The sequence below is a fragment of the Esox lucius genome, chromosome 2 (genome assembly GCF_011004845.1).
Source record: "Esox lucius isolate fEsoLuc1 chromosome 2, fEsoLuc1.pri, whole genome shotgun sequence".
Taxonomy (NCBI): Eukaryota; Metazoa; Chordata; class Actinopteri; order Esociformes; family Esocidae; genus Esox; species Esox lucius.
In genome coordinates, this window is record NC_047570.1 from 35,754,735 (window position 1) to 35,774,523 (window position 19,789).

The 19,789-nt window shown below is 44.6% G+C and overlaps 3 protein-coding genes across 5 annotated transcripts; 2 read left to right on the top strand and 1 right to left on the bottom strand.

Annotated features, from left to right (window-relative positions):
- The first annotated feature begins 2,461 nt into the window (after positions 1-2,461).
- Positions 2,462-7,182, top strand: agrp (agouti related neuropeptide). Of its 3 annotated transcripts, none has more exons than XM_034287168.1 (4): positions 2,462-2,547; positions 3,153-3,295; positions 4,542-4,633; positions 6,061-7,182. In XM_034287168.1, exons 1-4 carry the CDS (start codon positions 2,510-2,512, stop codon positions 6,256-6,258), a joined length of 471 nt encoding a protein of 156 aa, XP_034143059.1. In that variant the 5' UTR covers positions 2,462-2,509; the 3' UTR covers positions 6,259-7,182. The 3 variants fall into 3 exon arrangements, with proteins under 3 accessions (XP_034143059.1, XP_019908682.2, XP_019908681.2); XM_020053123.2 differs by having other exon boundaries at positions 6,377-7,182; XM_020053122.3 differs by having other exon boundaries at positions 2,527-2,547; positions 3,156-3,295.
- A 6,678-nt stretch (positions 7,183-13,860) lies between these two features.
- On the bottom strand, positions 13,861-16,018 carry LOC105025471 (chymotrypsin A). The gene is made up of 6 exons (XM_010896162.3): positions 15,954-16,018; positions 15,502-15,685; positions 15,159-15,237; positions 14,836-15,016; positions 14,431-14,564; positions 13,861-14,083 (listed from the first exon to the last, which is right to left on the bottom strand). Exons 1-6 carry the CDS (start codon positions 16,003-16,005, stop codon positions 13,922-13,924), a joined length of 792 nt encoding a protein of 263 aa, XP_010894464.2. The 5' UTR covers positions 16,006-16,018; the 3' UTR covers positions 13,861-13,921.
- A 756-nt stretch (positions 16,019-16,774) lies between these two features.
- Positions 16,775-19,365, top strand: zgc:112160 (serine protease). The gene is made up of 6 exons (XM_010896161.3): positions 16,775-16,880; positions 17,278-17,461; positions 17,627-17,711; positions 18,088-18,268; positions 18,480-18,613; positions 18,961-19,365. Exons 1-6 carry the CDS (start codon positions 16,829-16,831, stop codon positions 19,120-19,122), a joined length of 798 nt encoding a protein of 265 aa, XP_010894463.1. The 5' UTR covers positions 16,775-16,828; the 3' UTR covers positions 19,123-19,365.
- The last annotated feature ends 424 nt before the right edge of the window (positions 19,366-19,789 follow it).

Genomic DNA, 19,789 nt, shown 5'->3' on the forward strand with positions numbered 1-19,789 from the left:
TAAAGAAATGACATGTACAAAAGCTTTATTGTTGACAAAGGTTGTCTCCAAAATATTATATCCTTAGCCTATACGCCTGCTGAGTACTACATGCTTACAAAAATATGGGAAACAGTTATGCAGAAAACTGACACAAATTGAAACCCATCTGTATTTATTTTACTGCACACAATAAAACAGGTTAGAAGAATCCAGTGTCAGATGGCCAGATCTGTGAATCACTTGGGACACTACCAGTTAATAGTTTGGGGTCACTTAGAAATGTTCTTGTTTTCCATGAAAACATACATGAAATGAGTTTGAATAGGATATATGGCAAAATGAATAGGAAATGTAGTCATTGACATGGTTATAAATGCTGATTTTTAATTGAAATAGTAATTGTGTCCTTTAAAATTTGCTTTTGTCAAAGAATCCTTCCTTTGCAGAACTTTGAGTTCTAGTTATTCAATTTGTTGAGGTAATCTGAAGAGATTTCACCCAATGCTTCCTGAAGCACCTCCCACAAGTTGGATTGGGCACTTCTTACATACCATAGAGTCAAGCTGCTCCCACAACAGCTCAATAAGGTTGAGAGTCAGTGACTGTGCTGGCCCCTGTTGTAGGAGGCAATTAGCACCAATCAAGCGCTGTCCACAGGGTATGGATCCCTTTAACACTCTACAAATCTCCCACCTTACAGCCACCAGAGCACCCCCAGACCAAAACATTGCCTCCACCATGCTTGACAGATGAACTTGACCTCAGGCACTCCTCCAGCATCTTTTCATTTTGTCGCTTCTTTTTCTATTCTGGTTAGAGACAATTTGTGAAGTTCTGTAAAGGGAGTAGTACAACAGCTTTGTGCAAGATCTTCAGTTTCTTGGCAATGTCTTACATGGAATAGCCTTCTTTTCTCCAAACAAGAATAGAATGACAAGTTTCAGAAGAAAGTTCTTTGTTTCTGGACGTTTTGACCCGTAATAGAACCCACGATTGCTAAGGCTAAAGAAACTCACTGGTCTAAAGGTCAGTTTTATTGCTTCTATAATCAGCACAACAGTTTTCAGCAGTGCTAACATAATTGTAAAAGGGTATTCTAATGATCACATAGCCTTTTAAAATAATATACTTGGATTAGCAAACACAACGTGCCATTGGAACACGGGAGTGATGGTTGCTGATAATGGGCCACTGTACGCCTGTGTAGATATTCCATAAAAAAATCAGCCGTTTCCAGCTACAACAGTTATTTACAATGTGATTACATTTATGTATTTTTAATGGACAAATTTGCTTTTCTTTAGAAAACGAGGACATTTCTAAGTGACCCCAAACCTTTGAATGGTAGTGTATGTACTAAAGAACTCTAAGTTGTGTGTCATTATTTACCGTAATGTGAACGTAACATAGACTTCTAGGTATAGCCCTCCACATTAGGGCTAAATGAACCCACTGTAATTTGGGACTCATCGAGAACTATCCGCCTCTACCACTTAAAGTCCGGTTGGGTAAAAAGCAGAAGACACATTTCCATCTGGACTAAAAAGGTACATCTTATATATTATCTTAAAATGCCTCCATTAAAGTATGGGTGGTATGATGTTAAACTAATTGGTTGCTGGGAAACCTAAAAGTAGATTCACTCTCCCCTGTATGGTCACAAATGAACTACAACAACAACGCTTTCCATGTGTCAATTAAGTTGAGTATGTACATCGGCACAGAGGGAAGGGAAGTCATCAGTCAGAAACAAGTATGTGTTCCAAATGTTAACCTGCTTCCTATTTAGCGCACTACAATTAAAGATGACATTTTTTTAAAGAATGCCATTTGGGATGCATTCCTGCTTTTGATTGATGACGTGATTGAAGCCTTCTGAATAACCACATCAATGAATAAGGCATTTGGGAACACTAAAAGTGTTGTGCCCACCAGTCATAAGCATTTATAAACAACTGGGGAGAAAAAGGTACAAGTATGTTTATGACATACCTCCTTGACAATGTTCCAACCATTTGAGCTATACAAAAGGTACCAAATTCATAGTTCCATTGACTTCATTTCAAGCTAGCTGTGAAGCGAGCTACCCTGGCTGTTTTACTGACTTGCAACATAGGATATTTAAGGAAGTGTACATATACATTTGTAAATTGAGTAGATTACTGATATTTAGAAATGTGTAACTACGGATTAATACATTGTAAGGAAGCTGTTTAAAATTGCCAAGTAAATGGTTTGTTATGAGCACTTGACCAATCAGCATCACCTCCTCTTCCACTTGGCCACTCCTCCATGACTCTGACCAGTTCACCATGACTCTGACCACTCCTCCACGACTCTGACCACTCCTCCATGACTCTGACCTCTCCTCCATGACTCTGACCACTCCTCCATGACTCTTCTCCATGACTCTGACTACTCCTCCACGGCTCTCCTCCCTGACTCTGACCACTCCTCCATGACTGTCCTCACCTCCCCTCTCAATTCTCCCTCCTAAGGCTATCTTTATAAAGACTCTAGTCCCACCATGGAAGGACACAGACACAAGAGTCCAGAGACCAACAGGTGAGCAGAACTAATCTGTACCTACAAAGGGTGGTGGGTTTGTCTGCCTTTATCTCTCTTCCTCTGTATGTTTCTGCATTTCTGGTTCTCTATCTTTTTGTCTTTTTGAGTCTGCATCTTTCTTTTGCTCTCTCAATCTTTCTGTTCTTATCTCTCTTTCTTTCTGGCACTGCATCTGTCTTTCGTTCTGTCTTTCCGTATCTCTCGTTCCTTCAGTTTTTCATGCACTCTTGCATAATATATAATACTAAATGTTTCACTGAGATTTAGCCAAGCGCAACAACTGGATGCTTTGTGACTGCTGTGGTGTTCTGTTTTCTGATACTGCAGTGGTTACCGTGCTTGAAGGAAAACGTATGATAATATCTGTAACCCTACAAGATCTCCCTTGTAGTCAGGATCAAATATCTTGTGTGTATTTATGTGAATGTAAAAACTGTTTTTGATGTGCGTTGTAGTTCCTGGAAGGAACTACGTGGAACTCTGTAAACATTTAAAAAGAAATGAAATGCGTCCTGATCTTTAGACAAAGCAACTGATTTGAATGTGTTGGCACCTTTCACTTTGTAGCCAGGAAGCAGTGTTTCTTGAGCTCTCAATTTTAGCAGGATGGTCAACCCAGTGGTTCTGTTCTGGTGGAGCCTGACCCTGTTCCAGTTGACTACGGGTCTGGTTCATGGAAACGCCCGTGCTGATGTCTCTCATCCCAGCCTGAGAAGGACAGAGGACTCCTTCCTCTTGGATATAGGTCAGTTAATCTGTGTCTTTATATTCAGGTCGACAGTAACTGCTGCCCAGGTAAGATGCAATACAGCTCCGGAAAAAAATGAAGAGACCACTGCACATTTTTCTTTCCATTCCAAAAAAGTCGCAAAGGAAGGTTTTGAGTGAGGAAAAGAAGGGTTAAAATTAAGAAACCACTGCAAATTAATTATTATTAATTATTTTCTGGAGCTGTGTACTCTATACTATATGTCTTCACCGTGATTGCATATAGTGCTGATTTATTTTTATTTTATATGATTATAGTAGTTATTTGAATTCAATTAGGTGAAAAAATTGTGTAAAGAATTGAAATAAACAAAGCATGAAATAACAATCATTTTGTGAACTATATACAAAATGGCAAAATGTAAAAAAAGTATACCAATTACGCTTTTAGAAAATCCAGCATTACATTGGGGGTTTATTGAGTTCATCTTCAAAATCCTGCACTTCTAAAATAGAGTAACAATAAACCTTCATCCAATAAAGTTATGTTAGAAAAGGCACATTTTGTAATTGAAATACCAAAGGAATACTGCAATGTTGTAGGAGGTAGGACACAGGCGCCGGGAGAACAGAGGGCTTTTTAATAAAAGAACTAAGATAGACAAAACTGAAACTAAGACACGAATACAGAGACAACATTACATTGGAACAAAACCAATCAATGACCGACAAGATGCACCAGGGAAAGAGGATCTTTAATAGGGACAGTGATCAGGAACACAGGTGAGGTAATGACCAGGAGGATCTTAAATAGGGACAGTGATCAGGAACACAGGTGAGGTAATGACCAGGAGGATCTTAAATAGGGACAGTGATCAGGAACACAGGTGAGGTAATGAACAGGAGGATCTTAAATAGGGACAGTGATCAGGAACACAGGTGAGGTAATGACCAGGAGGATCTTAAATAGGGACAGTGATCAGGAACACAGGTGAGGTAATGACCAGGAGGATCTTAAATAGGGACAGTGATCAGGAACACAGGTGAGGTAATGACCAGGAGGATCTTAAATCGGGACAGTGATCAGGAACACAGGTGAGGGCAGTAACACCCAACAGTATCTGCTCTCCAAATCTGGTATTGAGGCCATTAGATTTCTCTGGATACTGTCATATTGAAAAATGCCTCATATTGAAGCATACCGTTATGTAAGTCATAGTCAATTCATGCCTCTATGAAGTTGCCCACTCTGATTGGTGGATTGATCTCCATTCCTCTTTCAGGGAAAGACTCTCTGTCCAGAGGGGATCCTGCTAGCTTTGACTCCGGGTCTGAAGAAGAGCAGCTAATGATGGACACAGGGTCATATGACGAGGTGGGACAACATACCATCAAAACTACACATCTAGTTTAGGGATTTTTGTCTGGCTGATATAAGTATTGAATATTTTTCTCAAGATAAGACATAATCTATTTTAAGATTTAACATTCAGTGTTTTCATCACTTTAAAAGGAGGAGTGATTATCAGTGGATCAGCATGAGTTAATGTACAGATGGGTCTTGTGTTCAGGGAGGGAGAGCTTTGAGGTTACATTTAATGTTCTTGCACTTGAGTGCTGTACAGCAATTAACTTGTTATCGGTTGAATTGCTTAGAGATGGTGGAAATGCGAGATTTCAAGGAACACCGTGTAATGTGTAATTCACAAATATGCTGTTACAAACTGTGAAATTATATTTCCACAGTGATTGCTGAACAGATTATTTGCCAAAACGGTGGCAAAACACTTTTTGGGGGGGATTTATTGTGAAAAAACGTCTTACTTATCTCCAGGCTCACATAGTTGCGTTGACATTAGGGAACACTATAATCTTTTCCAAGTTGAAAAAACAAGAAGTTCTGTTGGTGTTTGCTTTATTTTGGAAGTCACCTATAGCTACAGTCCAGTCCAAAAAAGGTCAGACTGAACATTAAGTTAAAGTGCACTCCCACTGCTTACAGGATTACATACACCCCATCTGTAAATTTTTCTTTGGCGTGAAACCTTTACCGAAACACTTCGAAATACCCTGTTGAATCTCTAAATCATATAACATGTTTTCACGGTAGTTATCTGATTTGTTTAGTTTTGGAATCTGTGACCAGTGTTTGAATGTATGCATGTGTTAATATGTGTGTGGGTGTGTGTTAATATGTGTGTGGGTGTATGTGCGTATTTCTTTACACCGAATAGTGTGCGTCTGTTTGTGTGGCGTCTTATCCAGGGGGTGTGTTTGTAAATCAAAGCATCGTCAAGCTGCCCGGGGCTCCCGAATGACGCATCGGTAAAGTCACCGGCTCAGGGTTTGGCTGCGTCATTGTGGCCTGGACTGTCCTGGTAGCAAGCATACCCCCGATCCTCGGGGCCCTCACATGGGGTTGTTCAAATTGGCTCAGCGCCGTCTGCGGTTGACGGTGTTAGCGTCAGAGGACGGTTGTCTTTCCTTGTCACGCTCAGCATCTCCCCCCTGTGGTCGGCCTGCATGCTCAATCAGCGTTGTTCTCCTCCGGGCGTGAAGGTGCTAGTGAACGCTTCCTGCTTGAGCATGCAGTGTGAGAAGGAAGCAAAACCTGGCGAGATGTCTGACTGTCCCAAAGCCTACCGGGAGTTTTGACCAGGCAAGAGATTAAACGAGTGATTGAAAGTCGAGAGATCTGACAACAACAAAAAAACAATGGGGCTGCCTCACTCGACTGGGCCCGTGCCTGTGGGTGGTTCTGGTTCTGATCGGGCTCACTTGCTTTTTCTCCCACTCCACCAGGATGCGGCTGAAGCGGTGCTGCTGCAGAGCAGGGCACAGCGCCCCCCTCGCCGCTGCGTCCCCCACCAGCAGTCCTGCCTGGGCCACCCTCTTCCCTGCTGCGACCCCTGCGACACCTGCTACTGCCGCTTCTTCAATGCTTTCTGCTACTGCCGCCGGGTCGGCCAGTCCTGTGCCGGCGGGCACGGACGTCCCTAGCGCCGCTCCTTCAACCCCCTCCCCCCCAGCTGCCACCCGTCCCCTTTCCCCCCCTTCCCCGCCTTGCTGTCCCCCGCCGCTGTGTAACGCCGGCCTGTCTGTCTGTCCCCTCTGCCAGGAGGAGGTTGAGGAGGCGCGGCAGCGGACCAGGAGCGTGCGCGCCCTCCGCCGCTGCGTCCCCCACCAGCAGTCCTGCCTGGGCCACCCGCTGCCCTGCTGCGACCCCTGCGACACACGACACCTGCGAATGTTCGGTTCAGTCTGCTACTGCCGTCGGACGGCCTGTCCTGGCTCCCGACGGCGTCCCTAGCACAATCCCTCCGTGGGCCCCCCTCTTCCATGTGCCACCCCCCCCCGCCCATATGTCAGGGAGTCCTGAAAATTGTGAAAGAATATGGGTTTTAAATTCTTTCCCGCAAATGAAATATATATATTTAGTCACATCAAAGTATCAGCTATAACACAATATAAAGGATCAACCATGTTTATGTTTCATTCTTTTAATTCCACAAACAGGATTTATGTAATTCAATCACTATTGAAGGCATTTCATCTTTCAAATGTTTAAATAAGTAAATTACAAATACTACAAAATATGTTTTATTTTATTTTACAGCATACTAAAATGTCCTAGGTCTGATAAATATTTGCAAGTTGTTCTATGCAGACAATAAAACAAAATTTATAACGCAAACATAATCACTTAGGTTTGTCTTGCACAGCATATACGTTAAAATAGCTCGTGAGAAAGTTAGCTATCATTGGCCAAGTTGACTAAGAGTAATTCTTTAAACCAAAGTTATAGACATAGTTTTGCATCTGAATATTCTAAGTCAAGTGGAAGAATTTTGTCAAATTTGAATTGAATTCAATATTCATTCAATACTATTGCATTAAAGTTATTTTATAGTGAGTAAAAAACATAGCTGGACACAGTTAATCAAAAAGTAATTTCATTAACCGTTAATTTGTTAACCAAAAACTTAACTTTGATAACTGTTGATCAGTTTAAAAAAACCTTTAGAAATATAACAGAATTTAGCAATTAAGCGTTAACGTTAATTTTTATTATACATTTTTTTTGGCTCAAATGTTTTTACTGTACGTGCTAGAAGCTCATACAGTTAGAATGGAAGCAATTTTTTCCATTGGATTCCTGGCTTCCTGACCAAGTCAAGTTACATCCTTTTCTGTCTAGCCGAGGCAACTTAAAGTGCCGTTGAAGTTACGAGTGTTCCAGAGTGTTTTTCACTCTTTACTTTCATACTGAAGCCTTGAGACTAGCATGCAATCTTACTGCAGAGAAATACATTTTTGACTTTGGAAATGGCATCTAAATATTCAGCACAGTAAGCATTGGATTGGTCTCATTGCCTACTCTGGATTGAAGCAAAAATTGGCTTAGTCGTTTTTGTGTTAGCAGACTTGAGTTAACGGAAGTTAAATGTAATGGAGGTTCATTAGTCCGATAATGATTTTTACAGTTCACTTCAATGTTAAATTGTTAATGAAAATGTAACTAATGACTTACGGTTAGGGGCCCAGCTCTGTTACACAATGATAATAAAACAGCAGAAATATTAATAATTATTATGAAGTTAGAGAGTTTGAAGAAGAGGATCCTTTACTCAGAACAAGGCTACTAATGGGTATAGAGCCAAAAAGGCAATTATTCATATTTGCAATTTTAAAAACATTGCAGTTAAATCTTTAATTTTTAAGATTTGTCCTCTACAAGCTAAAATGCAACTGATTATTTGTAGGATTGTCAAAATGTTCAAGATTCCCTGTTGTAATCCATATCTGCAAGCCTGATGATAAGAGTATACAAACTCAAACTTAATACATCCAAATGTTTATACAGGTGGGGTATGCATGTTATTTAGTATTCTCTTAAAATCATCTCTTTCATTTAAAGTGTTGTTATTTAATAAGTTGAATGCAAGCTAACAATTATGTATTTTATTGGAAATTCCCTGAAACTCCCTATTTTTTAAATTATATCCTTAAAACAGCTGCATTATTTTGCAAGTCAGCACTAAAACTCTCTATGTAAATTGGGAAAACAGTGTAAATTGTTATTTCTAGAATATTGTCAATAAAAAAAAAATCATAGTTTGTTTAATTGCACACAAGTTGTCTTAAAATGGCATTAAATGACACTGTGTTGACTCTTATATTATGAGGTATCTCATTCAGCATTCTTAAACACACATACATAAAAAAACAATACCAAGTTACACCCTCATGCACTATTCTGACCAATTCCAGCAGCATACCACCTTGTACCCTGCAGGGCCAGTAGTGGCCGCTCTGCCCCAGGGTGGTGATGGGGACAATTGCCCTGCACAGTGTACTGTCTTTCGGACTGTGAAGTACACTGAGTGCCTGGAATAGGCACTATTTAAGTATCATTATCAAGGCACTAAATTAAAAAAAATGCACTCCAAGTAACCGGGTGTCATTGCGGACACAACAGAATATGTTTTGGGGAATGCACATGGTTTCTGTTTGAGACATCATGAAACAACCACTCTGGGTGTTTTCCTGGAATATCCCCACTTGGCCAATTTCACATGACACTGGGGTCTGATGAAATGAGGCAACAAGCGAGTCTTTGTGCCCGTCTCTCCCTGAGCTTTGTAGGACTACACCAGCTGACATTCTACTGCCTCAGTAGTTTGACAAAATAAAATAATGAAACACTCTAAATCAGACCAGGGTTCAAATATTATTCATCTCAATGTATTAGATTAAGGGCCTGTTTCACGGAAATCTGCATTCAGCTCACCATTTGTACCCTCACTACTAACTGGCTCTGAGTGCTTATCTAGCCTGACAAATCGATTGCCTTTGTTGTTTGCGAGTCAGCACTAGTAAATCATAATTTTAATTATTACAAATCGAATTGTATTAGTATAGTTTTAATGTAGTTTCTAAAGATGTTCAATTCAGCTAATGTCCTAACCAACGGGAGTGATAGAGAAACATTTTAGCCTAATTCTCTCCATCTCTGTTCTCTGCCATCAAATTTACCATCACAGAGAACTGAAAACAGCATTTGGGAGGCACTTTGGATCAGTTTGCCAGGGCAGAGGTGCAGGAAGCTCATCGATGGCTATAGGGAATACGTGGTTGCATCTTTTTGACCAATGGTTGTGCTGCCAATTGTTGAGTCAAGGGTATCAATTATTTTGTCAGTGACATTTCTGTTTGTTTTCTAATTCAAGATGATATATTGTTTTCCGAATCAAAAACAACTATTTCATCAACCTAATTTTCGAGACAAAGTTAGTTATTTGAAGAAAGTGTGCTAACATTCCTAGCTTATAGCTCTGCTTACGGCGATCCAGGCACCATGCTTCTGACAGACCAGGGGAATATCTGAGGGACTTTCAAGGAACTCAGAAGGGATAGTTCATTTTGTTAGTCTGGATTTAATTTATTAAAGTCTTCAAATCGAAATGTAACTGAGTCAAAGTTGTAGGTTTGTATCAAGCGTGCCGCACAAGCCCTGAAAAGTGAAGCCAAAACGTCTCAATCGCCCCCTGGTGAGTGGTCCCAGTATAGGTCATAAACCCCGCCCTCCCCATGTTATTCAATGGGACGTGAAACCAACTAAACAATTAAACTACCCAGGTTTCTGTAATTTACTGTAGTTTGTATCACGCTAATGTAAATTCAAGAGTTCCATCCATCCATCATCTTCCGCTTATCCGGGGCCGGGTCGCGGGGGCAGCAGTCTAAGCAGGGATGCCCAGACTTCCCTCTCCCCAGACACTTCCTCCAGCTCTTCCGGGGGGACACCGAGGCGTTCCCAGGCCAGCCGGGAGACATAGTCCCTCCAGCGTGTTCTAGGTCTTCCCCGGGGTCTCCTCCCGGTGGGACGGGACCGGAACACCTTCCCAGGAAGGCGTTCCGGAGGCATCCGAAATAGATGCCCAAGCCACCTCAGCTGACCCCTCTCGATGTGGAGGAGCAGCGGCTCTACTCTGAGCTCCTCCCGGGTGACCGAGCTTCTCACCCTATCTCTAAGGGATCGCCCAGCCACCCTGCGGAGAAAGCTCATTTCGGCCGCCTGTATCCGGGATCTTGTCCTTTCGGTCATGACACAAAGCTCATGACCATAGGTGAGAGTAGGAACGTAGATTGACCGGTAAATCGAGAGCTTCGCCTTACGGCTCAGCTCTTTCTTCACCACGACAGACCGATACATCGACCGCATTTCTGCAGAAGCTGCACCGATCCGTCTGCCAATCTCCCGTTCCATCCTTCCCTCACTCATGAACAGTACCCATAGATACTTAAACTCATCCACTTGAGGCAGGCACTCTTCACCAACCTGAAGTGGGCAAGCCACCCTTTTCCGACTGAGGACCATGGCCTCGGATTTGGAGGTACTGATTTTCATCCCGACCGCTTCACACTCGGCTGCAAACCGTCCAAGTGCATGCTGAAGGTCCTGGCTTGAAGGGGCCAACACGACAACATCAGAACCGGTGACAAAGGGCAGCCCTGCCGGAGTCCAACATGCACAGGGAACAAGTCTGACTTACTGCCGGCAATGCGGACCAAGCTCCTGCTTCGGTCGTACAGGGACCTGACCGCCCTTAGCAAAGGACCCAGGACCCCATATTCCCGAAGCACCCTCCACAGGATGCCGCGAGGGACACAGTCGAATGCCTTCTCCAAATCCACAAAACACATGTGGATTGGTTGGGCAAACTCCCATGAACCCTCCATCACCCTGTAGAGGGTATAGAGCTGGTCCAGTGTTCCACGGCCTGGACGAAAACCACACTGTTCCTCCTGAATCCGAGGTTCTACTATCGGCCGTATTCTCCTCTCCAGAACCATGGCATTGACTTTCCCGGGGAGGCTGAGTAGTGTGATCCCCCTATAGTTGGAACACACCCTCCGGTCCCCCTTCTTAAAAAGAGGGACCACCACCCCGGTCTGCCATCCCAGAGGCACTGTCCCCGACCGCCACGCGATGTTGCACAGGCGTGTCAGCCAAGACAGCCCCACAACATCCAGAGACTTGAGGTACTCAGGGCGGATCTCATCCACCCCCGGTGCCTTGCCACCGAGGAGTTTCTTAACCACCTCTGTGACTTCAGCCCGGGTGATGGACGAGTCAAATTCAAGAGTTTGTTTTTAAAATAAGTTGGTTTTTAGTTAGTTATTTAATGCTCTAAAAACGGTGGTGTGACGTCGTGATTCACAGCTTTGATTGACAGCTATCTGAGCCGAGGAGCCACTGAAGCGCCATCCTCCTTCGGAGGACTGAGGAGATTGGAGCTTTACATTTAATCTCTAAATTTCTATAATTGATATAATTTCACACGGACATAATGGGTTGTTCTGCAGTACATTGTGCTAACCGATCTGGCATTTCCAATCGATCTTTGAATTTTTTTCGGTGAGTTAAATTTATAAGCTATTTAATTAGTAAATAAATGTAATGGGCTAGCTAACATTAGCTAAAAGACAACAAGCCTCGTTAATAGCTAGCAGGTGATCGTTAGCTAGAAGTTACCAATTATTTTTGTATTAGGCCTATTCTAAATTAAGGTTAAACATGATGTAAGTTAGGCTATAACATATCGTCTAGGTTTAACAAGCAAAGGTTGTACTGTACTTGGACTTGCGATTGATTACGGTATGCGCATTCTGCGAGGGAGAGTGAGGGCGGGGCACAGGGGTGGGGCCGTTGATTTTGCGGCTTTATGGCTTTACTTCCTGCTCGCTACTGCGCAGAACTACTGCGCAGAACTGGTCCCAAGATCGCTATCTGCGCAGACGCAAGTCCAAGATGTCAGCGCCGTATCGGGACACTGGCGGCTTCAATTTTCACCAATGGAAAAGAGCGAAAGGGCGTCGTCCATTTTTTTTTACAGTCTATGGTTTGTATTGTTTATTGGGGGTGTCAGGGTCACTGGATAACAGGATTTTCACTCTTTTCCAGGGGGGTTAACATTGACTTTGGACTCTCCCTTTCCCCCCTAATTCTACACCCCTGAATTGACCGAGCTTCTCTGAAGTTGGATTGAAAAGTAGGATACCTTAATAATAATATATCACATTGGCGACCTGACTAGTAAGGCAATCTGGATAACGGATTTTAATTGACAGGAAACGTTTATCAAAAATAGTAAACCAGAAAGCTGGTGGGTATTTTCAGGGATACCGTGTGTAATCAGCAAAAGGAGAAAAAATTATTTAAATAATGCTATATTCCAGAGCATAGAGACACGTACAAGCGAGGAGCAAAACCCTGCACTCAGCATGCCCTCCATCTGAAGAGTTTGAAAAGCTTTGTGCCCAGCTGTTTGTGAGGTATCTTTAAAGTATGCAGGGTCTAGGTCTGGTCTGACCAGAAGACCATGACAGGTCAGCTGCAGGTCTTGGCTCAGCATCTTTGCTCAGAGACTAACATTCAGTAGAACATTTATCCAAACCAGTAAAACTATATTTATCTGCCTTTAAACGAAGGCACTTAGCCCTAATTGCTTCGTGGTCGCCGTCAATAATGGCTGATCTTTGGCCCAGACCCCACCTCCTGAGAACATTAAAACTTGTGAAACAGGATAGATAATATTAGATAGAAGGCAGAAACTGACTGGCAGCCAAGCTTGTGACTCACTTAAAAATGTGCTTTTACGTTTAATAATAGATCTGTTAGCCTGCCCCAACCGCGTCGACTGCAATGGTCGGGAAGGCCTCAGTGATGGAGCCACGCTTGTGCTCTCCCAGGATCACATGGCGAGAAGTCCTGCTCCAGACAGTTGTAGTCTGTATAGCAGTATAGTTATACACACTCAGAAACAGAAGTTAACTTAAATGGGAGCAAATGCTGGTCGCTGGGGGTGGAGGGGGGGTTGTGTTGACAATGGTGTACCCTTTAGTGCCAGTCCATTTTTGTACCTATTCCAATTGTACCAGCAAATGACCTACACACGTTTTCAAAGCTGCAGGGTCCAATGCAGCCCCTCCCCTCAGGGATGAAAAGGTACACATTTGTTCCCTCTTTACCATTTCTGTTGTTCTAAAGGTGCTCTTCTGTCCCCATAAAGACCAAAATGGGACCTTGGAGGGAACATTTTTCAAAGGTGTACCCTTAAGTACAGAACTGTTCTTGTTTCGTACTTCCATTTATGAGTGTGTGGTGGTTCCAATTCACCTGTTACAGTACTTCCATTATTGTCAATGCAATAATTATAGCACTAGTATTTCAATCTGTGCACTCGTTATAGTACTGTACAAAGACTGCGAGTGTGCTTGCCTGAACGCTAAGGTTTTCTTGGGAAGTTTTCAGGGTAAACCTAGTAAACAAATGCACATACAAACTGAACATAATATACTGTCAGAACAGCTTGAATATAATTGGGGCTCATGCTAATAAGTTGTGTGCTGGGCTATAAATCTGTCACTTTCCAATCTGGGCCCAATCAATGTGGCAATCAGGAGTTGCATCATATATGTCATGAATAATCGTGTTGTTTCATTCCTCTAACACTGCCCTGCCCGCTCCCCATCTTGCTGGGGGTGTCAACCGCTGTCTACAGCTTAACTCTCGGAAGAAACACCAGGTAACAAATGTCACCAGAAACCAGGTTTATTCACTGCGAAGATGACATTAAGGACATCTACGGCGACCGCATCAGTTGGAGGCGATGGTCTGGTCGATGAAGGAGCGGAGCTCGGTGACGCGGGCGTACACGCCGGGGATGGTGGGGGTGCAGGTGCCGCTTCCCCAGGACACGATGCCGACCAGGGTCCAAGCACCGGCCTTCTCACACACCAGGGGGCCACCGGAGTCACCCTGAGGGAACAAGCAAAGAAACAAAGAGGGGGTCAGTCAGATCGCAGCGTAACTGGTTTAACTTTTTACATTCAGAGTTCGGGCACATTTGCCTCCAAATAATTGTGAACTAAGGAAAACCCTGAGTTACAGCTGATGCTAACTGTGTTAGCCTGAGCAAATACCTTTGAAAGTTTAGAACAAACCCTTCAAATAGTCAAACTACGTCTGGGTTCATTGTCGTACAATGTGTTAAAGTGCCGTTTGTTTCGTGCAGCTGCAAAAGTCTGTGAATCTTCCAATCAGGAACCATGTTAATTTCTGTCAATTTACTGGAAATGTGCAACTGTATGGTTTGAGTTACTCACCATGCAGGAAGAGGCACCGTCAGCACCGGCGCAGATCATGAGGTCGGTGATCTTGGAGCCCCAGAACTTCTGGCACTGAGCCTTGGTTAGCAGAGGAAGGGCAGCCTGCTGAAGCAGGGCGGGGGTGTCGGCAGCTAAAACCAGAGGACACCAGAGGACATCAGGCAACACTACAAAACGCCACAGTCGTAAAAGACTACTAGCAACGCACGACTAGACAAAAATGGAACTGAAATATTATTTTCAAATATTGCAGATCGAGCCAGCTGGAGATTGAAAAGGTTCAAACAGGCTGGAGTCGCTTCTACTGGGCTTCCACTCGGGAAATCTGGCCTTGGCACACGTACGACTGCACAATGAGATTTGATTGGAAGATCTTGTTAGAACTCTGTAGTGATTGGTTACCGTTGTGGCGGGTCAGACCCCACCCAGTGGTCACACATTTCATGCCACCGCTGAAGTTGTCGTTGGTCTCAGCAACACACACGGGGGACACGCGGGTTCCCAGGACGGCGGGGGTGGCCAGCTTGATCAGGGTGATGTCGTTGTTGATGGTGAAGGGGTTGTATTTGGGGTTCTTGAAGACCTAGTCCGGACCCAGTAGACAACGTCTTACACTTAGATTCAGAGTTATTCTTGTGGGAAGATTGTGAACTGAGCGTTTTAGATTATGCCGCTGAAAGATTTCCCTTTACGTTATTTGTTGTGATAATATTTTTGTCGTTTACCTTGCCAACACGGATTGTTTGGATGCTCTCAGCATTGGAGGAGCGATCATGCTCTCCGAGGATCACACGGTGAGAAGTCCTGAAATAGTTTGACCAAAACATTAATTTATTTAGATACTTATTTAACGACAGCTAGCTAGCTTTGGGTTATTTAGCAGAAGCTAACTTGCTATCCATCTAGCATTATTAAACAGATTTTACCTTGTTAGCATTAACTTTAGATTTCAGCTATTTTAGCATTGGCCAGCTGTCTGCAAGTTATCGTGAACATTTTAGCTATCTTTTAGCAAGTTACCATTTTCGCATGTTGCTACATATCAAGGCTAGGGCTGCCAGCACTCACTTTATACCACAGTGAGCAGCGGTCACAACCCAGTTCTCGTTGATCAGGGAGCCACCGCAGAAGTGGAAACCTGTGCTGTCCTGGAGGGACACCTGCCAGGGCCAAGAGCCGGGCACAGCCTCCTCACCGTTAACGATGCGGGCATATCCGGATATCACGGGCCTGATAGTGGGAACGCCACAGCCTAAAGACAGAGGTTAGTGGTCACACCAATGACAGAGAATTACATCAAGCGGTCATGGATCAGATTTGGATGCTCTAACATACAGTAAATTAGATTTTGACAATGTATTTTTTTTTTACCCAAATAAAATGTTGCCTATTCTAGTGCTCCTTCAATTAAAACCAGGATGAGTTAGGAAAGTCAAGTACACAATAAATGAGATATCCTGAAACATATTGAAAAGCAAAAGCAAACATATGCAAAAAGGCTAAATGGCAGTTTTCCTCACCATAGGCTGCGCCAGCGAAGGCAAGGCAGGAAAAGATCAGCAGGCAGTTCATGTTCTCAGCTTGATGTCTGTCAGACACATGGCAGGTCTTTTATAAATCCCCCTGGCCTGGATCAATATACTCCTCCCTCCAGTGTGACCACCTGTCCCACTGCAGATAACAGAGAGAGAATTCTCACACCTTTTTTTGTACATTTGGTTTGCAAAATCACATTTCTTGTAAATAACCAATGGAAAACATTTGTGGTAAATATTAGCCGAAGGATACACTAGCAATGCTCCATAGGGTAAACAGCTCATCAAGTAAATGCAGGCATCATATGTTTTTCCTGACCGAAAGTACAGAATGCAAAGTTTAATCTTTGACCCGATAACTTAAACAAATGTATCACCAGTTGGTCTGCCATCACTGATGGTTTGGCCTACTACCGCTTCTTTGTATCGGCTTCTTTCTCTGAAATGACCTTTTCCAAAAACAAATTCACTGAGTTAAATACACTCTCAACTCAGCTGTATGGTTGTTTCACCTAGCTCTTTTATGATCACTAAATCGTAAATACAAAAATATGTTATGTGTTTAATGACGGTAGCTCGGCTAATGGGGAATTCTCACTCAGAAACACTGTTCGTATGTGGCCGACATCACCGAAGGTCGTGTATTGATTTGGTCCTCTTGGTACAGTTCAGGGCTGAGAACTTTCCAGTCACCTGCTGTTGATAAGCAGCTGCTTTCTCCTTTCATAACTCCCTTGGTGTTAATATTCTACAGTTTTCCTTCCCAGCTGGTGTGAGGGACAGCTCCCATTGGTTATAGAGTGCGATGGGATTCGGGGATAAATAGGGCCCCTCCTGCTCTAGAGCTTCACATTGTCACAATGGCTTTCCTCTGGCTCGTCTCCTGTCTCGCCTTCGTTAGCGCCGCTTACGGTAAGGACACCTAGTCTACTATGCGGTTCTTTCCTCACCCTATCTTCTCGTGTCCTTCACATGCTCTCCCAGCCTGGCTACTCCCACTGGACCGCACTGTGTTTGGATGCTTTGGTGTTACATATTCATTGTAAATTCCAAGTCTCTGTTTTCCTCAGGGCTCCGTTCTTAGACGACTCTTGTCTTCATCACTCGCTACCTTAGCTATGTTACACAGCATAGACATTTACCCTTACAGTCTATGACTCAATGGGGGAAACCAATACGGCATGTACTATATAAATTCCCCTCAGTGTTTGCCTCCATGACCCCTTGTCCCCGTTTCCCCACCTCTTGTTTCTCCGTGCGTGCGTCGTTGTGGCCACGTGTCACATGGGCAACTCCGTCGCCACCCCAGGCTGTGGCGTTCCCGCTATCAAGCCGGTGATATCCGGCTACGCCCGCATCGTTAACGGTGAGGAGGCTGTGCCCCACTCTTGGCCCTGGCAGGTGTCCCTCCAGCAGAGCAACGGTTTCCACTTCTGTGGAGGCTCCCTGATCAACGAGAACTGGGTTGTGACCGCCGCTCACTGCAATGTCATGTAAGTGTCTCTGTGTGACCTGTGGAAGGCACCCGTGGTGCCGGGTGGAAATGATGTGGGCCAAAGACTGGACAAATGGGCTCTGCGTTCACCAGAAATGCACGCCAGTGTTACATCCAGACGGAACGTTGTTTAACGCTGAACACTCTTCCTGTCCCGCTTCAGGACCTACCACAAGGTGATTGTTGGAGAGCACGACAAGGGCTCTGCCAACACCGCTGAGAACATCCAGTCCCTGAAGCCCGCCAAGGTACAGAACCGGAACAGGAAGTCTTTATGCTCTGGGTCGAGGTTGCCCTGAAATCTGTATTTAGTTGTGGATCAGTTTACCCTCTGTTAGCTCAGGCAAGAGTGTCAGCCACCAGGGACAATATTCTCCCTGTACTTCCTGCTTCACCTGGTTTACCAGTAACATCAAATACCCAAGCCGACAATGTGAAAAAACCTGTTCAGCTGACACTGAGCAAGGCAGTTTATCATAATCATTCCTGTAAATGAAAGTGTATTGAGTCGACTTACCTAGAAAAACAAGGGTATAAGTAGTTAACTCTTCCCTTCCTCTCCTCCCATCTCCACTCGCCGCCCGCCTCCTCCACCAATTCCCTCCTCTCTCCTGCCCTCGTCAGGTGTTCACCCACCCCAAGTGGAACCCCTCCACCATCAACAACGACATCAGCCTGATCAAGCTGGCCACCCCCGCCCGCCTGTCCACCACGGTTTCTCCCGTCTGTCTGGCTGGGACCTCAGACTTCTTCGCCCCGGGCATGAAGTGCGTGACCTCTGGGTGGGGTCTGCTGCGTTACACTGGTGAGCGAGTCTACCTTCTCCGTCCTGTGCTCAATGAGAGTTCGACACTCTCCATCATCATGGCGATTAGACTGTTAGCTGCTCATGCTAGATGTTGCGTCTCCTGTTCTTTGGAACAAGTGTACGTTAAAAAGGAATATTTCTCTGCCGTGTGAAGCGTGTTGAAAGTTAGACAAGTTTGTAATGTACTTCGCTTCTCCCTCCCTCCCAGCCCCCAACACCCCCAACAAGCTGCAACAGGCTGCCCTTCCCCTGTTGTCCAACGAGCAGTGCAAGACGCACTGGGGCAGCAACATCTCCGAGGTCATGATCTGCGCCGGCGGTGCTGGAGCCACCTCATGCATGGTGAGACTTCCTCTCACACCCGCTCTCAACTCTCTTTTCCTGCTACTCTTTCTTCGTCCCTAGTCAGATCCTTTGTGTGTTAAGTGAGGTTTTCACTTAACAGATGTGGTGACGCTTTCAAGTGGTTCGGATCAGGGCCGGTTCTAGGCAAAAGCAGAATAAGCTGTAACCTAGGGGGCCCCAAAATCACATTTTGCTTGGGGCCCCCAAAAGACTTGAGCTGGCCCTGGTTGAGATCTCTCGAGTGTAACATCTCAGGCGTTGAGTCGACCGGGGCTAGAGCGGCTGCTGCCGGTATTTGAGGTGACAGAGAGTCCTGTATTCAACCCCCCATGTCTCTGTCTCAGGGCGACTCAGGTGGCCCCCTGGTCTGTGAGAAGGACAACGTCTGGACCCTGGTCGGCATCGTGTCCTGGGGCAGCAGCCGTTGCTCCACCACCACGCCCGCCGTCTACGCCCGCGTCACTGAGCTGCGCTCCTGGGTGGACCAGATCCTGGCCGCCAACTAAGAGGCTGATATTATTGCCTCCCCCCGTCCAGTTACCTACGAGCGGCTATGAAGTATTATAACACCTCTACGGGCTGCAATGAAATGTTATAACACCTCTTCGGGCTGCAATGAAATGTTCTAACACCTCTTCGGGCTGCTCTGAAGTGTTATAACACTCATACAGGCTTCAGTCAACAGGGCCTGGGAAAGCCACCTGCTGTTCGGAACTGGACACAACGTTCAATAAACACCTTTGAATGTCGTTGCTTTCTGTTTTTTCCTGGTGATTTGGTTTGTGTGTTTGGTGTGTGGCTTGGCCGGCGGAGCGGGGTGCTGACAATGTGGGGGGTTGTGGGACTGATTCCCAATTTAAAATACATGTCCAGTGATTATACCATAGACCACTGTGGATAAAATCAGCAAAATAACTGTCTCGGGAGTGAACTGTCACCCCCAGGGACCGATCTAGAATACTTCTCTCTCCTAGCCTTAACCATTAGCTTTGGGGAAATGCCACACTGATCCCAAATCCGGGTCTAGGGCAACTTCTGGTTCGTTGATGGAAGAGCCTCAACGTAATGTTGTTCACTTTTTTAGTCACTAGAGGGAGCTAGTCACACACTACTGGTGGAATTCCCTCCTGAAGAATGTTCCTTGTTTAGTGCACTAGATTTGACAAGAGACCT